The sequence below is a fragment of the Sus scrofa genome, chromosome 16 (assembly GCF_000003025.6).
Source record: "Sus scrofa isolate TJ Tabasco breed Duroc chromosome 16, Sscrofa11.1, whole genome shotgun sequence".
NCBI lineage: Eukaryota > Metazoa > Chordata > Mammalia > Artiodactyla > Suidae > Sus > Sus scrofa.
In genome coordinates, this window is record NC_010458.4 from 54,590,227 (window position 1) to 54,609,896 (window position 19,670).

The 19,670-nt window shown below is 49.0% G+C and overlaps 1 protein-coding gene across 3 annotated transcripts in view; it reads left to right on the plus strand.

Moving 5' to 3' along the window:
• Nucleotides 1-19,670, plus strand: part of SLIT3 (slit guidance ligand 3) — a 669,892-nt gene that overhangs the window by 38,691 nt on the left and 611,531 nt on the right. For all 3 annotated transcript variants that reach the window (XM_021076955.1, XM_021076953.1, XM_021076954.1), the window contains exon 2: nucleotides 15,969-16,040. In XM_021076955.1, coding sequence (XP_020932614.1) covers nucleotides 15,969-16,040 — 72 coding nt within the window. The remainder of the gene's footprint in view (nucleotides 1-15,968; nucleotides 16,041-19,670) is intronic.

Sequence of the window (19,670 nt, forward strand, 5' to 3'; positions counted from 1 at the left end):
TGTGCATCAAATTAAGGAGTTATTAGGGCATGGCAGGACATGTTTATGGGGAAGAATTTCCTTTAAAGTCACAGCTCAGCCTGAACTCACTTTATTAGTGTTTATACAAAGTATGTCATCTGTTCCAATGCTATCCCTGTTTATATTCATGGAGCAATCACTGCATTCCTTGGGCTGCTCCTTCCTGTTTTCTTAAAGTGATTACTGCACCTATATTAAAAGTTAATAGTGTGTGTATTCCGCGGCCGGTCGGGCTTGGAGGTGTGTTACTGTTCGGGGAAGGACACTTAACCATGACCTGTCCTGCAAACAGCATAGACTTTGAAGTGGTCAGCGGCCCAAGTGGACGAGGAGGGGGCTCCTTCAGAACAAAAACATAGTGGGCGACCAGGCCCCCCTGTGAACCCTTTGTCATTTGCCTCTGTCACAGGTACTGTTTGGCTCTGGTGGGTATGAATATTGTGTTGATTTGCTCAGGATAGAGCCTGTTTTTTTGATGTAATTATTAATGGCATCCCCCTTGACTCAGAATCATTGAAGTCTGGGTGATACACTGCCTGATCACTCGTAGCTCTAACGGATGTCCAGATTTACTGCTATAAAGGAGATGGGGTTACCCACGTGGGATCTCAAGCCATTGTCAACGACGGGCAAATGTAACCTCAGTGAACACTGTCAGTAAAGAGCCCACGTTGAGATCATTCAGTCTGCAGATGTTTACTTGTGCCTTCTATCTGCCAGACACTTTGCTGAACCCTCGGGGTTCAAGCATAAATAAGATACGGCCCTGACTCCCAAGAAGTTGGGGTTTCCTGGTTTAGCTACAGTATGGGGTAGGTTATGAAAATTTTCGGATCAGATCATTTCACTTTGTCTTTCTCTTTTCAGGATCCAGCATTACTTCTCGTAAATTGCTTATTAAGTTCTCAGGCACTGACACCTGATTCTCTGGATGTAAATACCACCTGGTACATAATAGCTTGTGACCATGGATGAGAGTTCTAACTCTCGATGCCTCCATTTGTTCATCCGTAAAATGGAACTAATAATAGCATCAACCTTGCAGATGGGTTTTGAGGACCACAGAGGCTCTGAAGGTGAATGCTTAGCATGGTACTTGGCACAAGCTGAACAGCCAGTACTTGCTGCTATTGCATAATAATTATTCATTCCGCAGATATTTATATAGGCCCTCATCGGGGCTGGCTGCAGCTCATGTCTTCTGTCGATTAGAAGTTAGGTGGCCTTATAAAAAAAAAGTGTAGTATAAGGTAATGTGTATTAATAAAGTTCAAAGTCTTTGAAAATTATTATGGGGGATAATTCAGGGTCCATGAGATTCTGACCCTGAGGGATCAACCAGTTTATTTTCCTTTTTTTTTTTTTCCTTCTTATGGCTACACCTGTGGCATATAGAAGTTCCAGGGCCAGGGGTTGAATTGGAGCTGCAGCTCAGGCCTACTGCTTGTGGAAACACCAGATCCTTAGCCCACTGATGGAGGATGGGGACTGAACCCTCATTTTCACAGAGACAGTGTTGGGTCCTTAACCTGCTGGGCCACAATGGGAGCTCCTATTTTCCTCCTTTTAAAGTGGGAGAAGATAACTTCTCCAAGGTCATGCCCTGAGTTAGAGCATGGAGAAAGATTATGGAGGTTCCACTTCTAGAATTTTCTTTCCCAGTCTGCCATATCACTGTATGCATCAGTCAGCACAGACAGGATTGTGCTGCAGGAACAAATAAGCCCAGATATATCAGTGGCAAAATGCAATAAAGTTGTATCCCTTCCTCATATCTGGGCTGTGGTGGGTGGCCTCTGCTCCACATTGTCACTCAGGAACCCTGGCTCCTTCCATCTGGAGATACCACTGTATCTGCCATGCAGCCTGCGAGTGAGGGGAGACATGAGAAGGGAAGAGAGTGTGATTTTAGGCAGGACGTTTTATGCCTTTGCCTGAAAAGGGCATATTTTACTTCCATCCACATTCCTTTAATCTGGAATCAGTCACCCAGTCCTGCCTTGATACAAGGAATACTGGGAAATTTAACCTTACTGTTTCCCAGGAGGAAAGTGAAATTGGTTAACACGTAGCATCGTTTCTGCCATCCCATGTGCTGACATCTCTGCCCACGTTTCCCAGGGATGACCCCAGCCCCTTCTGAGATGTCCAGGGGATTTGCAGAGCCATGCTTCACATGCTCTCAGTTGCAGTGTGGGGAAGGGTTTTGAGAAGAGACCTTCTGGGAAGAGTTTGAGAATTCTGGGCATGATAAAGTGGGACATAAAGGGTGACCCTTTTGGATTGATAGTCATTGCCTAGTGGTTCTTGCTTAGAATGGAATGAGTTTCCTTAAGTCATCACAGGAATAATTCAGGAAGGATTTATTTTTCATCTTCTATTTTATGAGAGTGAGGCTTGAGGTGTGCTGGGGTGTGTCATGAATGGAGAGAGAGATCTCTGTGGGTGCTTTGGAAGGATGATGTGTCTGGATGGACCAGGAAGATCTGGGGGAAGAGCTGTGGATTAGACCAGGTGCCGCTTCAAGGTCAGTTAAGCACCAAGGTCCCACCCACCCCTTGTCCATCTTGCTTGTGCTCGCATTTTGCATGAATAATACTCATCCCATGGATGGGAATGGCTTCTTACTCAGTAATTTTTATGGGACCCGCCCTGTGCTAGAATACTTTATCAACTCGTTGAATCCCCACAAGGTCCTAGAAGGTAGGTACTCTTATTCTCCCCATTTTATAGATGAGAAAAACCAAAGATGAGAGATGGGTTGTCTAAAATCACACTACTCTTTGGTAAGACTTGAGCCCAGGCTACTTTCTTAGGCGCTAGGCTCCTGAGCGAGGATCTCGAACTCAGGTTCCTGTAAGAACCAGGCAAGTGACATAAATGAGCCAAGCAGGGGAATGGGACTGATGATTATTGGAGCACCTGCCTTGTCCAAATTGGGCAGTTGCCTCTTAACAATTCACTGTGACCACGAAAGCCCAGGGTTGACACATCATCTGATTTGGGGGAGACAAGCCAGAATTCCAGATTGGTGTGTGAAATGCTCCCAAGTTGGCAGTTAATTTTTCAAATGTGAAAGTCACACTGAGGACCGGACCAAACATGTCTCTGGGCCAGCATTGGCCCGTGGGTTACCCGTTTGCAAGTTTTACTCTGTCACCTCCAGCCAAGAGCTAAATATGCCCCAGGTATGCCCGTTCCGGCTGGAGGAAGAAGCCAAACAGAGCCAGAGAGCGGCCTCGGGAGCCCTCCTGCAGCAGGGAGGGCAAGAGTCAGCCCCCACGCCCCCTTCCCCCGCAGGGCCGTCCGCACAGCATCCACCTCTGCATCCGTGCATCCATGTTGCCCCTCCGTCTGGCCTGTCCTCCTCCCTGCAGGTAGCTGTCTGCCCGGCACTGGCTGCAAACTTTTGCAGGTGTATAATTATATATGCGAGCGTGTTGCCAAGACAGACATGCAGCCCAGGGAGGCTTAGTTCCCAAACAACTGAAGTAGCGTGAAGCCAGTTTGCAAAATCGGATTCAGCCATTTCTCTCCCAGATGCGCCTGTGTGTTTGGAAACTTGTACGTGGTTATGTAACTGATGAGAATGAAGTGTAAAAGTCGGAGAATAATTGAATCAGGCCTCCTGTTGGGCGAGTCGGGAGAGGTAAAGCAGGAGGCAGGAACTCAGTGATGGGCGATCTGTGCAGAAACACGGCTGTCTGTGACCTGGTGGGATGCTCATTTGACGGTTCTTGAACACACGCTGTTTTCTCTCGTCCATCAGGGAAGATGGATGGATGACATTAGGTCCTTTGGGCTGAGAGAGGAAGCAAAGAAAGACCCCCGTTCGTAAAAGGGCAGGCTGAGCTGCTCCTAAGAATTGCCCTTGGGCTCGTCCAGGAACATTTGCCTTTGGCGAGATTTCCAGAGTCTTGAATGGCTTTAGCCCTGCAGGTCACTTCCACTGTGGGGAGAGTCTTATTTCAACTGGACCACTTTTTTCAACATTTTTTTTTTTCGAGAGGAGAGGGAGGTGTATGAGTAATCCATATTTACCCTGGAAAACATTGACAGTACTAATGAGCACAGTGCAAAATGTTTTCAAAAAGCAAAACAAAACTCTTCATCCCAGAAGCCAAAGAAAACAAGTGGACATGTCCCTGAGCATCTCCAAGGGAGCCCCGCTTCACCCAAGGTGTCTGGGAGGAAGCGAGGGGTGTAGACTGTGGTCTTGGCGCCCACAGAGCTTCGCGTACCTTTGGGAGACGAGGCAGACACACAGGAAACAGGCAGCAGCACACGAGGTGGCAGGCAGTGCGATGAAAGACCAAAATGAGTTGTGCAGAGGCTCAGTGCTGCAGGTTCAGAAGTTCCGGGCAGGGAGAGATCAGCATGAGATGGAGAGGCTGGGAGCCCTGCGGAGAGCAGGGCTGGGCGGCTTCCCAAAGCCTGAAAAGAGGGGGTATGGGTTTCCTGGAGCTGCCCTAACACAATACCGTAAACCCAGTGGCTTCAAACTCCGGAAGCGTGTTGTGTCACCGTGCTGCAGGCTCAGGTCTGATGTCCAGGGCTGTGCTCACTCCGATGGCTCTATGGGAGGGTCCCTGCCTCTTCGTAGCTCCCGGTGGTGGCCAGGGGTCCTTGGCAGCCCTTGGCTTGGAGCGGCATCACTCCTATCTCTGTCGTCACCTAGTGTCCCCTCTCTGTCTCTCCCTCCTCTAAGCGCTCCAGTTACAGTGGACTAGGGCCCACCCTAATGGCCTTGTTTAACTTGACGACATCTGCAAAGACCCTATCTCCATGTTCACAAGTACCGGGAATTACGGCCTCGACATAGCTTCTGAGGGCACATAATTCAACCAAACACAGAAGCGTAGCACTTGATGGGGAGAGGATGTGAAGGGCTCTGGGGGCCAGCAGATAGCAGGGATGTAGGTGCCGATGGAGTGCCTCGCACAGTTCTTTTTTTTTTCTCAAGAGTGTCGTTGATTTACAGTGTTGTGTCAATTTCTGCTGTACAGCCTGGTGACCCAGTCATCCATGTATATATTACATAGTCTATAATTGTATAATACTACTTATTATATATAATAATGTATTATATGGATATATACTCTTGTTCTCATTCCATCTTCCATCGTGTTCTGCCCAGAAGATTGGACCTAGTTCCCTGCGCTGCACGGTAGGACCCCATCGCTTCATTCTAAACGTACTAGTTCTAGCACAGTTCTTGATCTGCTCGGTGCTCAGGAAGTGTCTGTGGACCGAAAGAAAGAAGAATGAAATGAGGCAGGCTGAACACAGCAACGCGATCCACCTGCCTGCTGTGCAGTGGCGCCGGGAAAGGAAGCGGCATTCGGCGGAGAGTCACCTGGTTGTGGGGGGCAGGTCCGATGTCGGGGAAAGAGGCGGAGGGCTGCGAGGTCCGTCACGTCCCTGCTTGAGCCCTCCTGTGGGTCTGAGTGCTGAGGGCTTGAAGGAGGCCCCAGAGCCGCCCCGCAGGCTGGGTGCCACCTGTCTCTGGGTCCCGTCTGGTGCCATCCTGCTCCAGGCATGTGGACCTCCTTTCTGGTGCTTCGACCCTTCCCGTGCCCTCTCTGTGCAGAAAGTCTCTGTGTTTCTGTTCCTCCACTTGGAAATTTCCCTTCCTTGCCCCTTCATCTGGTTCCTGCTCAGAGTCTCAGACCAAAGTCTGGCCCGAAGAGAGGCCCCTCTTGGCCACCCTTGCGAGTGCCCCTGAGCTTCCCACCCACCTGCACTCGCTTCAGCTCACCCTGAAATGATGTTCTGGTTGCTTCCTCGTAGCCTGTCGTCGGCCGTCTGTTCGTGGTCGCCCGTGTTCCACTGCGATAGTTGCCTGCTGTGGCCTGGTGGTCTTACCACACGCTTGGCTGCTGTGAGCAGCTCCCACTTTTTACCCGCTGTGAGCTGGGGGCCTCTGCTTCAGGGTCTCCCAAAGCTGCAGTTCACTGGTTGGTGGGGCTGTCATGTGAAGGCTCACCTGGGGACGGACCCACGGTCTAAACTCTGGAGGTTGTTGGCAGGATTCAGCCCCTTGCAGCCTGTTGGACTGAGGGCCTCGGGCTCTTGCTGGAGGCCCTGCATTCCTCACTCACTGTTTGTAGAGGCTGCCCTCAGCTCCTGGCCCGACTGGCCCCCCTAACATGCTGCTGCTTCATCACAGATAGCGAGGGAAGGGGCCCCCAAGTCAGATGGGCACTACCGTCATATGAAATGTAATCAGAGAAGTGACCTCTTGTCACCTTTGTGACATTAGATTGGTGAGAAGCAAGTCAACAGGGCCTGCCCGTGAAGAGGGGTCACGCAAGATGCTAAGACCAGGAGGCAGGGATCGCAGAGGCGCTCTCAAAGTTATCTGCCACACTCTCTAAGAGAATTAAAAATGCCTGGAGTTCCCATTGTGACTCAGTGCATTAAGAACCTGACTAGTATCCATGAGGATGCAAGTTCTATCCCTGGCCTTGCTCCGTGGCTTAGGGATCCAGCATTGCCACAAGCAGTGGCGTAGGTGGCAGATGTGGCTCGAATTAGGCATGGGTGTGGCTGTGGCCTAGGCCAGCAGCTGTAGCTCCAATTTGACCCCTAGCCCAGAAACTTCCATACGCAGTGGATGCAGCCCTAAAAAAAAAAAAAAAAAAAAAAAAAAAGAAAAGAAAGTGCCAGCAGGGGCCATGGCAGGAATCAAGGAGCTCCTGGAAAGAACTTTTTGTTGTTCAGTACGCTATCCTGGCACAGGACAGTGCCAGGGTCAGAGTAGTGTTTAGTAAAGGCACAGTGTAGGAAGACAGGATGGCGGCAAGGGGGGTGGGGGGAGGAAGGAGGGAAAGAAGGCCTGTCCTGCTCCCCACCCCCACCCTCCCCAACATGCTGGTAGCAGCTGAACATAGCTGCTTGCAGTTACCCTGAGGCGGGTGCTTCTGGGTTGTTACACTTGCTGTTTCTTTTACTGGAATCTCCCTTTCTCCCTCTCCCCTATTCCCATGCCAACCAACCTGGCTATGGCTGAGTCATTCTCGTAGTCTCAATTAAAATGTTACTTTTTCCGTAGAAGCCTCGCCTCACCCCTAAAGCCCAATTACTCAGGGCTCTTTCCTCCATACCCTGCCATAGCCTTTGTTTTTATTTTAATGATTTTTATTTTTTTCCATGATAGCTGCTTTACAAGTGTTCTGTCATTTCTACTCTACAGCAAGGTGAGCCAGTCACACATACATATGTACATTCTTTTTTCTCACATTATTATGCTCCCTCATAAGTGACTAGATATAGTTCCCAGTGCTACACAGCAGGACCTCATTGCTTATCCATTCCAAAGGCAATAGTTTGCATCTACTAACCCCAAACCCCCAGTCCATCCCACTCCCTCCCCCTCAGCAACCACAAGTCTGTTCTCCAAGTCCATGGGTTTCTTCTCTGTGGAAAGGTTTATTTGTGCCATATATTAGATTCCAGATACAAGTGATATCATATGGTATGTGTCTTTCTCTTTCTGGCTTGCTTCACTTAGTATGAGAGTCTCTAGTTCCATCCATGTTGCTGCAAATGGCATTATTTTGTTCTTTTTTATGGCCGAGTAGTATTCCATTGTGTGTATATACCACATCTTCTTAATCCAGTAATCTGTTGATGGACATTTGGGTTGTTTCCATGTCTTGGCTATTGTGAATAGTGCTGCAGTGAACATACAGGTGCATGTGTCTTTTTCAAGGAATGTTTTGTCCAGATACATGCCCAAGAGTGGGATTGCCAGGTGGTCATATGGTAGTTCTGTATTTAGTTTTCTAAGGTGCCTTCATACTGTTTTCTGTAGTAGTTGTATCAATTTACATTCCCACCAAGGGTGCAGGAGAGTTCCCTTTTCTCCACACCCTCTCCAGCATGTGTTATTTGTGGACTTATTAATGATGGCCATTCTGACTGGCGTGAGGTGCATACCCTCCCATAAGCTTTTGTTTATACCCTCGGCACAGTGTAGAGCAGGAGTCTGCACACTACACCCTCCAGGCCAAATCCAGCTTTCAGCCTGTTTTGTAAAGTTTTATTGGCACACATCCACACCCATTAGTCTGTGTCTCCTCTGTGGCTGCTTACAGGCCAGGAAGAAGTTGAGTGGTTGAAGTAGGAAACATAGCTGGCAGAATCTAAATTATTGATTATCTGGCCCTTAAAAAGTTTGCGAACCTCTGGTGTAGAATATTTAGCGCAGTCTGTGGTATTTGAGCCTTTATTTATTTCTTCCCCTCTAAATGCTGAGTTGCTTAAGGGTAGGATCATGCCAGTCTTTGTTTATTCCTGTTTCCCAGAATTTAGTCCATAACCTGACTCTTGATGGTCAAGATATGTTTGTTGAATGAATGTTGTATTGGTTAGAAACAGAAAAACAGGTGGAAAAACTCAAACCAGTATTATTTAAGGAGGGTTGATTTGCAAGGAGTTATTTCAAAGGTGTGCCTGTGGCTCAGGGATCCGGGACTAGACGTGATGGAGCCATTACCTTCCCTAAATCAGAAGAGAGGAGAAGAGGCAGAGTAGTTCTAGGCAAGGGAGTGGTCGGTCATGAGGAGGGGCCATGACCTTTGGTGGCCTCACTAGCTAACCTGGGTGACTTCTCAGGGCAGGAACCAGGAGAATGAAGGCTCATCCTCCCTCTCCTCCCTTCCTCCCATCTCTTGTTCAACTCAAAGGGAAGGAAAGAGTCCCAGAGCCAGCCCCGCAGGGTGGTCCATTCAGGTGGTCAGCCTGCAGGTTGGAAAATGGTGACGAGCGGAAACGAGACCAGAGCCCCTCACCATCTTCTGGTTTGGGTGGAACCTCTCCTTTGCTGACTGTACATAAGGGGTCAGGCTAAGCAAGAGATGTTGTAATTCTGGCCCCTCCTACCTCTTTCCTGAGCTGATTCCCCAAATCCATCTGTGGGATCTCTTTTTTCAAAAAATTTTGGGGGGTATAGTTGATTTACAAAGTTGGATTAGCTTTAGTTTTAAGCAAAGTGAATCAGTTGTACATACACATATATCTATCCTTGTTTCCCATATAGATGATTTACAGAACACCGAGTAGACCTCCCTGGGCTCTACCGTAGGTCCCTGTTAGTTATCTACCCTAGATGTAGTAACGTGTGTGTGCTATTACCCCATCCTCCCAGTTTGTCTCTCCCTGCCTCGGTTTCCCCTTTGGTAACCCTAAGTTTGACCTTGAAATCTTTGAGTCTGTTTCTGTCCTATAAACAAGTTCTTTTGTATCATTTCTTTTAGATTCCACGTATAAGTAGTATCATATATTTGCCTTTCTCTTCCTGGCTTATTTCACTTAATATGATAATTTCTGCGTCCATCCCTGTTGCTGAAAATGACATTATTTCATTTTTTATGGCCAGGTAATATTCCATTGCATATATGTACCACATCTTCTTTATTCAAGCCTCCGTTGATGGACATTTAGGTTGCTTCCATGTCTTGGCTATTGAAAATAGTGCTTCAGTGAGCATTGGGGTATGTGTATCTTTTCAGATTATGGTTTCCTCTAGATATATGGCCAGAAGTGGGATTGCTGGATCATATGGTAGTTCTGTATTTAGTTTTTTAAGGAACCTCCAAGCTGGTCTCCATAGTGGTTGCACCAATTTTCAGTCCCACCAATAGTGTTGGAGGGCTCCATTTTACCTACACCCCAAGCACTTATTGCTTGTAAACTTTTTTTTTTTTGGCCTTTTTTAGGGCCGCTCCTGTGGCATATGGAGGTTCCCAGGCTAGGGGTCTAATCGGAGCTGTAGCTGCTGGCCTGTGCCACAGCCACAGCAATGCCACATCTGAGCCATGTCTGCGACCTACACCACAGCTCACGGCAACGCTGGATCAAACTGAGCGAGGCCAGGGATGGAACCTGCAACCTCATGGTTCCTAGTCGGATTTGTTAACCACTGAGCCACGACGGGAACTCCGATTGTAGACTTTTTGATGATGGCCATTCTGACTGGTGTGAGGTGGTCCCTCATTGTAGTTTTGACTTGCATTTCTCTAATAACTAACGACATTGAGCATCTTTTCCTGTGCTTTTTGGCCATCAGTGTGTGGGATCTTGATGTGAGTGCATCACACCATGCGAAGGCTGATTCAGGAGCTCGCTGTCCCCTGCCCCCCATCCTCAGACCTTCCACTTGTCTGTGATCCTGCCATGGCCCCTGCTGTCACCACACCCCCACTTCCTTCCCATCTGCTGCAGGGGTCTCCTCTCTGAGTTCCCGCTCTCACAGCTCTCTCAAATCTCTGCCAGCCCACTCTCCATGGACTCTTTTTTTTTTTTTTTTTTTTTTTTTTTGTCTTTTCTAGGGCTGCAGCCATGGCATATGGAGGTTCCCAGGCTAGGGGTTTAATTGGAGCTGTAGCCACCGGCCTACGCCAGAGCCACAGCAACACAGGCGCCAAGCCGCCTCTGCGACCTGCACCACAGCTCACGGCAATGCCAGATCCCCAACCCACTGAGTGAGGCCAGGGATTGAACCTGCAACCTCATGGTTCCTAGTCAGATTCGTTAACCACTGCGCCACGACAGGAACTCCATCTCCACGGACTCTAGAGCACATCTCTAAACATTGAATTTTGCACATTCTTACATCATTCTCTAAGTGTCCTCTAAGTCTTTGTCCATCCCAACTGGACTTCAAGCGCCCTGATGACAAGCACCCAGCCATACTTTCTAAGCCCACTTGGTCTGGGCCCCGAAATATGAGGAATATAGATGTCAAAATGGTCAAGACTTTAGGGAGCATGAATATGGCCTCCTGCCCATCACAAGTACCCCCTGGACATCATGCCCACTTTGAGTTACCTATTAACCTCTGTCTGTATACGCTGGCAATAGGACACTACTATAGTGTAGGGCAGCCCTTTCAAGTTCACCATATGTTGAGACCTTATCTTTTTTCCTGAAACCCAGAAAGCAGCAGTCTGTATACACTGGTCATTGAGGGGGCAGCTAGTCTTAAAGTCTGGTCTGAACTGATGGCGTGTGTTCTGTGACTCTGTGTTTCACCATCACAGGTAAATGTCTTTGGTGCATCCAGTCCTAACCTACACCTCTGCATCCTCTTCCAACCTTTTGTTGGCTGTGAGTGGAATTTAACCACTCGAATCCTGTTTTTTAAATTGTTAACTTTTACTGTTATATATGTCATTTTTGGCCACGCCTGTGGCATGCAGACGTTTCCCGGCCACGGATCAAACCCAAGCTGTGACAATGACAACTCCAGATCCTTAACCACTAGGTCACCAGGGAACGCCCCCAAATGCTGTTTAGAAAGTACTTCCTCATGCTTTATCTCCTGAGCATCAGAGCAGTCCTATAGAGCTGGTATTTTGGGTTGTACTCTACAAAAGTCTCAATAACCATACCAAACGCTGGGGCTCAGTAAAGTGACTTCCTCCAAGTCACACGCGAAGAAGTGAGGATGTGGGGACTCAGGTCCCCATCTTCTGGGCTTACGACCAAAGTCCTTTTCTCCACTCTCCTGCCTCTTTCCCGGGGGTTGCTTTTTGCTCCTCTCCCTTCCCAGATGTGCCCCAGCAAAAAGAAAAGTTTGCGAGGATGCCATAGAATGAGCCAAAGAAGGATGAATATATATGTGCCAAGACAGGGACAGTGGCCTGCCCTGGAACATTTATGTTCCATTCTTTCCAGTGGCGTTCTCAACCACACGCCTCCCCACCCCACCCAAAGTGTCAAACAGATGTGAAAATACCGCAAAGCCCCAAGTCCCAGTCTTGGTTTATGCTTCCCTGATTGGGGTGAGGAAAAATAATGCAGAGTTTACCAAGATGCTGCCTCTTGCTGAAGGCAGTGTGGCAGAGGATGGGCCAGCATGGCAGAGACCAGACATGGGCAGAAAAAGCAAGAACGCCCCTTTCGCTGGAGTTTGCAAAGAGGCTCAGCCCTCGCACTGGTCTGGATACCGCTGGGAGACAGGATGCACCTGTGCCACCTTGGCTCGAGCGGCGAGCAGCAAAGCCACTGGGAGGATCCCTTCGCTTTCTTTAAGACAAGTGATGAGAAATTCTGTTCTGTTTATTTATTCACTCACTTTTCGTGTAGTTGTTGGTTACCCTGATGCAGTAGAAAATGGTGGCGATAGGCAGCCTGATGTGAGGGTTAAAAACATGGCCTCTGCATGCAAAGAGCCCAGGTTCCAATCCCAGCCTTGCCACTTACACTTACTTGTGTGACCTCACGGCAAGTTGCTTTATTGATAAAATCTTGCGCAGTGGCAACTTGGAGAAACTAAGCTTCAGCTTCCCCGTGTGAAAAGTGGGATAATAACAGTCCCTGGCACGTGTGATTGCCGTCTGGATTAGAGAGAATAGACATGAAGTGCTTGGTACAGCACCTGGTTCACAGTGTGGGTCCAGCAAATGTCAGCTGAGGCTCCTCAGGCCTCTCCTGTCTCTCCAGTCCGCATGGTCTTAGCAGTGAAGATGCCTGGTCTTCTGATCTCACGTGGCAGCTCAGGGCTCCAATGCAAGCGCTCTGAGAAAGAGCCGGGCCGTCGCTTACTGCTTCTTCTAATGTAGTCTCAGAAATTTGGCAGCATGGCTTCTGCCATAATCCTGTTCGCCCAAGCAGTCACAAAGGCCTGCTCAGGTTCAAGGGGCAGGGGCGTAGATGCCACCTCTTGTTGGCAGGTGTGTCAGAGAAACCATTTGTGCACCTGTCTCAAGTCGGCCCCCCTTCTTCCCCTCCCATCTAGAAGCTGTGATGGTTTCTCCACTTAGGATCACCTAGAGGGGGCCATTCGTGCCAGCGGATGGTATACCGCTTACCCTGGTTTCCTCAGAGAAATCTGGCTAAACATCCAGAGGAGGCTGGACTGGGATGATGGGGCTGGGGGAGGGATGGCACATGAGGTGGTGCAGCCTCTCCTCAGGGTCAAGTTCCTTAGTTCCCATTTTTCGGTTAATCCAGGCTCTGCCCTCCCCGTTCCAGGGTCTGCAGGAGGGTTCTGGAAAGGGAGGAAGCTTAGAGAAATGAAGTTACTCAAACTTACACAGCTTGGAGTTGGGGGGATGGCACAGAGATTTGAACCCTGACCTGTGTCCCCTCAAAGCCCATGTGTTCTCTGACCTTACTCGCGGGGTAGGGGTGGGGGCAGAGAGACAGCAGAGCTCTCTCCCCACCCTTCTCTCTGCAGCCAGATACCAGGGACACAGGTGTCACAGACATGCTGCCAGAGAGAGGCAGCGAGAGGAGGCCACTCTTGGTGCTGTCACTGTATCTACCAGCTACCAAATGCACCCCACTTCTCACCTAAAGGAAGATAACACACCAGCAGCGTCTCCTGGGGGGAATCCCAGGACTCATGTCTCAGGCACATGATTAGGGGCTGTCATGTGCTCTTGGTGCCCTGAAATTTCAGCGTGGAAGTTTGGGGGGGCGGTGAGACAACGGGAGGGATGGGGGGAAATTCAGATCAGCTGATTACGGTAACAAGCGCTGCCATGTCGAGTATGTAACAAGTGTCTGAGAAGCGCTGTGGCTGCATCCGTTCATTTATCCTCATGAAACTCTTGCAGTCGAGACTGTCGCCCTCGTTTTGTAGACGGAGAAACTGAGCCTCAGAGATGAACTGCCCTTAAGTCCCTCAGTCAGTGGCCGGGCACAGATTCCAACTCAGCGCTGCTTCCCTCTGAAGCTCGGCTTCGGAACACTGACTCTGTGCCTGGGGCAACCCCACGGTCCCGGCTCGAACCCCTGCCCTCAGGCCCTCCGCATTTCGGCGCCACATGTTGTGTCCTCTCATAAGTAAATATTAATTGAAAAATTTGGTGCCGCAGCCACTAGCACGAGCCGCTGAGTTCTCCCCATGCCGTGCCTGGTAATTAAACCCTCAGTTGCATCGTCATATTCGCAGTTGTCAAGGTCCCAGACATCCTATCCTTCCCAGCGGAGGTGGGAGGTGATTGTGAGCGGGCAGATTCTTGTCTGCGGCCAGCGGCCAGTCCTCGCATGAACCCCCTTGCTTGCCCCGTGTAACTCGCACACGCTCTCTACCAACTCGCCGCTTAGACGTCTCACTACTGCCTCGCTCCATCCCGGCTCCTTAATAAGAAACAACCGTGATGGCTGTTTGAGATAGCGGAAAACTGGATGAGGAAGGGGGCTGGTTCCCTGCTGCTTAGACGTGGCTCAGGGACTCACGGGATTTTTCTTTATGGTTTTTGAAATCGGGAGAGCAGTCCCTCCTCCAGCTTGAATTTTTTTTTTTTTTTTTTTTTTGCCATTTACAAAGTGCTAAATCTGAAAGTTGTTTCCCTTTTTGTTGGATGCCACTTGAGAACTCAGAGGTCTTTCTGAGATAGCATAGCAGGAAGGCAGCGTTAGGACCTGGCCAGGAGAACCAAAGAAGCAGCGAACAGAAGGATGGGATCTGGCCTGGGGAGATGGCCTCTTAGGACCTAAATGTTCTAAGAGCAAAGCCAATTTATAGATACCTTGTCGAAATTCCAGCTTGGCCAAAATCCTGAGAAGCTGCTGATCAGGAAGGCGTGGTAAATAGGAAGTAATGATTCAGTCTCCATTCTTAAGAACTGCGAACGTGCTATTTGTGGTCCTTTTTATTTACTTATTTTTTTTTTTTTTTTTTTTGCATACAGCTTTCTTAGATGATTTTAGTGGACACAACATTGATTACAGTTCAGAGTTTCATTCCCCACTTTTCTTTTAAGGCTGCACAGGTGGCATATGGAAATTCCCAGACTAGGGGTTGATTCAGAGCCACAGCCGCCGGCCTACGCCACAGCCACAGCGACGTGGGATCCAAGCTACATCTGCGACCTACCCTGCCGCTTGCGGCAACACAGGATCCTTAACCCACTGAGCGGGGGGAATCCTTAACACTATGTTGGGTTCTTAATCCACTGAGCCACAGTGGGAACTCCTCCCCACAGGTTCATTCTTGAGTTTGGTTTTCCCCAATCCTGGTTTTCTGCCACCCAAGGTGCCTCCTTTGCCTTGATCCCGATCCAACCGTAACGCTTCGAGTTCTTCCATGACAAATTCTTCTCTTAGGGACCATTCTCAGGGTTTCAGCTACAGGTTGAGCCAAGAGTGTCCCATGTAGCTGTCTTTACCTATCATAGGTGAGTACGCTGTGTCAGGCACATGTGTCTGCTCTGCTGGGCTGGGGAGTTAGATGAGATACGGTCTTCGCTCTCAGAGAGCTTGCACACTCGCTGGAAAATAGACAAGTACGTAGGCAGGCACCAAAGTCAGTCGAGATTATCTTGATTTGAGGTGACCGAAAATTCAGTTCAAACCGATTTAGAACAAAATAGAAGGGAGATGGGCTAGATGGGCTCATGTAATCTCACGGTACAGAGGTAGCTGGCATCAGGCCTGGGTGGTTCCAGATCCTCAGAGCACCCGGAGCCGGGCTGTCTTCATCTACTGGCTCTGGAAAGTTCTCTCCTCGTGGTGGCTAGATGGTTTCTGGCAATCCAGAGTGGTTAGCTACTCCAGTGGCGAGAAAGCTCTGGGCAGGTGGAGTCATGTATGTATTCCCGAAACAGTGACTGTGTGGTCACGGGGAGTGAAGATGCTTATAAGCCTGGCCTGGATCAGGTGCCTATCCCTAGAGTCAGGGAGAGGGGTCAGCCTCACTGGCAAGGTATGATCTGAGAGTTGAGGGAGGGGGGCTTCCAAAAAACTGGTTGTCTGAAGACGGGGCAACAAAAGCGAGGAAGCGAAATACACCAGGGCTCTACTGCGTATATAATGGTCGCTTCGTCCATACAGCGTCGTGGGGTTCTTTGGGCCCCGCTTGAGGGGATGTCACTCATCACTGAAACTGCCTTCTCCCGGACGAGCTGGTCCCTCCAGTCTAAGCCGGTCTGGGTTGCATAGACTGTAAGTATAACTGCAAACATCGGACCTAAATTTGTTCTCCATTGCAGTGACCTGGACAGAAATAATATCACCAGGATCACCAAGACGGATTTCGCTGGACTCAAGAACCTCCGCGTCCTGTAAGTAGCCCACGGCTCCCTGATGCATTTTCACTCTCGGCTCTTCAGCCTTGTGGAAATGTTCCCCTGCTCTGACATCACACCCCAAGTCCTGGGCAGCGGGAATTCGCCCTCCTGGAGCAGAAAGCCCTTCATTTGCACCCCCAGGTTTCCCCACGATCTCACTCTGTGTCTCTGTGCTGCTGGCTGGGCCGACCGAGGGAAGAAGTCTGTTCTAGTGACAGGGAAAACAGAAGGCTGTACACGATAAATCAATACGCCCAGCTTTTAGGATGACAGCAATGTCAGGCTGCCTACCCATGCCGCCCTTACACTGAAATTCTAATTTCTTCTCCAGCCTGTGCATTAAGAGAGCAATCGGGACAAAAGTTATTTATCATGTTGCTTAATGGAGAGGAGGGGGAGGGAGGAGGGAGAGAGTCAGACAGGGTCAAGGCCCTTGCCGAACACCTGCAGCTGTGCAGACAGGTAGCAAAATTTGAGATGGGCTTCGGGGCAACAAGGGAGCAAGAGATATCAGGTTTCATTGCTCAATATTGAACACTTTCTCCCATCCCTAAGTCTGATAAGAAGCTGCCCAAATGCTCATCCCTGAAGGGTCGCAGGCATTCAGAGACACAGGAGAGGGGCAGTGGTACCTCCTTCCTTCTTTACTCAGAAGAAGGAGATCGCTCAGAGGGTGACTTTTGACCCATGAGGGTGCTCCAGGTCTGGAGGGCCACCTGGGCAATCTAGTCACTGACTTTGCTGTTTGTCGTGTTCTGGAATCTTGGCTGGCTAACTAACTTTGCTAGAGAGCAGCCAAAGTCTTGCCAGCTAAAGCCACCCCCTTTTTTTTTTTTTTTCTTTTTTTCTTTTTTACTAATAGCTCTTTCTAATACAATGAGTTGGTTTTGGGTTTGTGTGTGTGTGTGTGTGTCTTTTTCAGGGCTGCGCCCATGGCATACGGAGGTCAATGACGAGATTATCTTCTTTGTAACATCAAAGGGGGGGTATCCTTAGGACATAATGCAGCCGTTTATAGAATAACATGGTTAATGCATAAGTCCTTCATCTTGTCTCTGAAGGAGACTCTGTACTTTGAAACTCTGAGTCCATAGATACTTGCCTTCTGCAGAGGTCTGCTGCTCCATGGTCTCCAACACCTGTCCGGACTTGGACCTTGGGCAAATCGGTGTACCTCATTGGGCCTCAGTTTTCTCATCTGTGCAATAGGGCTCCTCTGACAAAGTACCACATGCTATATATACTAGGTGACTTAAACAACAGAAATGTATTTTCTAACGTTTCTGGAGACCAGGAGTCCAAAATCAAGGTGTTGGCAGGACTGGTTCCCTTTGAGGACTGGGAGAGAAGGACCTGGCCCCCGCCTCTTTACTAGCTGCTGGTAGCCTCAGGGAGGTTTTTAGATCCTTGTCTCTGGGCCTCTCCGCATTGTCTCACCCCTCTGCATGTCTGTCTGCCTCTGTGTCCGGGCTTCCCCTTTGTATAAGGACACCAGTCAGAGCGGATCAGGGCCCACCCTAGTGACCTTGTCTTTATTTCATTACTTCAGTGAAGACCCTGTCACCAAATAAGGTCACATTCCGATCTGTTGGGAATTAGAGCTTCAAGGTGTACAGTCTGACGCTAACGCGTAACAAGTAGTTAGATGTCCTTCTGGAGCTCCCCTGCGGCACAGTGAGTTAAGGAGTGCCACAACTGTAGCGTAGGTCACAGCTCCAACTTGGATTCGATCCCTGGCTTGGGGACTTTCATATGCCACGGAGATGGCCAAAAGAGAAAAAAAAAAAAAAAAAAGTCCTCCTGACCCTCCTAATTACACATATAATGGACATTTTCATGAACAGTCTGTTTATTCTCATTGAAACCAGTGGAGCATTGCTTGTATCACCCTGTTTTCCTGATTGCGAGCTAGTGAGGGGAGTGATGACTGCTGTTTGTGTGTCCTTCCCAGACCAAGCTCTGCCCCCTAGCTATTAACTCCTCTCTTCCCAGAGGGAACAGAGGCACAGATAAGGGTAAATGGTCCAAGGCCACATAGTAGGGAACCGAAAGAGACGACACAGCTGCCAGCCTCCACGGAGTTCCTCCATTCGTGTCGTGGGAAGTTTAGAAAACCAGGAAGGTTAAGAGTTGGGTCGGTTTGTAAATGCAGCACCGATGTGCAGCTGGCTGACCTGAGTTTCCTTGAGCACCGGGGCTGGGCTGCTAGGATCCGAATGTGGGCCTCCAGCTAGCAGATGCTGTCCCGCCTGTGTTCTCTGGGCTTTGGCCAGAACATTCCCCACCCACCATCCCCAGAGGGCAGCCCTACCTTCTGTCAAGGCTTTTGCCCCAAGCCATCACCTGTCTGTCAAATGACTGGCAGCTCGGACAAGTATATGTGGATCAGAATTGAGACTGGGATAAAGGTGGGGGGACTTCATGGCTCAGTTGTAGGGTGATTTTTATTAAAGAGATATAGGTAGTAAACTCCTGATTCCAGATCATTTACCAGCTTAAAGAACAGACGTTTGGGAGTTCCCGTCAGTCGGCACAGTGGAAACGAATCCGAAAAGGAACCATGAGGTTGCGGATTCGATCCCTGCCCTCGCTCAGTGGGCTAAGGATCCGGTGTTGCTGTGGCTGTGGTGTAGGCTGGCAGCTGCAGCTCCGATTCGACCCCTAGCCTGGGAACCTCCATATGCCGCGGGAGTGGCCTTAAAAGGACAAAAGACAAAAAAAAAAAAAAAAAAAGAACAGACATTTAACTTCTCTCTTTTTTTTTTCCCCTGCTATTTCTTCTCTCTTCATCTGTGAGAGATTTCCTTTCATACAAGTCAGAAATTTCACCTAATGCTTCATGTTTCTAACAAAGTCAAAAATAACCCTTTGCTTTTTTACCATTACATCGGAAAGACTAATAAAAATTCCAATTTCCATATCTGCTCTCTGCAAATAGAAAGTTTAAAATAATCTCAAAGATCGTATTCATATCCTCTGGATGGTCTGGAACATTCCTTAGACTACAGTTTATCTTTTCAGTTAATTGCTACATCCTTCTTTGATAAGCAGCGCCAAAGCCCTCCCCTCCCCACACTTCACAGCCTGATCTTCCTTGCAACTCAAAGAGCATCCCATTCAAGTGGCCTCTGCTTCCTGTGAAAGAATCAGCTACATGCGATAGCTGAAGTGCTTTCTAACGAACGCCCATAAAATAGCCCAACGATTAAACCTTAGCTTCCCCGCCTTCTCCTCTTTTTAGCTGAGTCACCTAGACAACTCTCTTTTCCCTGTATTTCCTCTGTTCCCTGTATCTGTTTCTTATTTACAATTAATCGTGAGGCCAGAAAAGACTCAGTAGACTGGAAGAATTTGAGCGGGCCACCCATTTCCAGGCGGAACTGCTCCTCCGGTGCAGGTGAATGGAGGAAAGCAGGTGGAATAAGAGATCGGGGAACCTGGGCTCTCTCCAAAGGCAGTTTTCCCCAAATAAAGTGTAGTCAAGGAGAAGCGTTGCTCATAACAATTCTTTCTTCCGAGGGGTGGGACTAGGAAGAGGTCTCTTCCGATGGTATCAATTATATTCCCTCTCTTAGTGTGTCGCAAGAGCGCTGCTCTGCCCACAATGTGGGAACCAGCTTTATC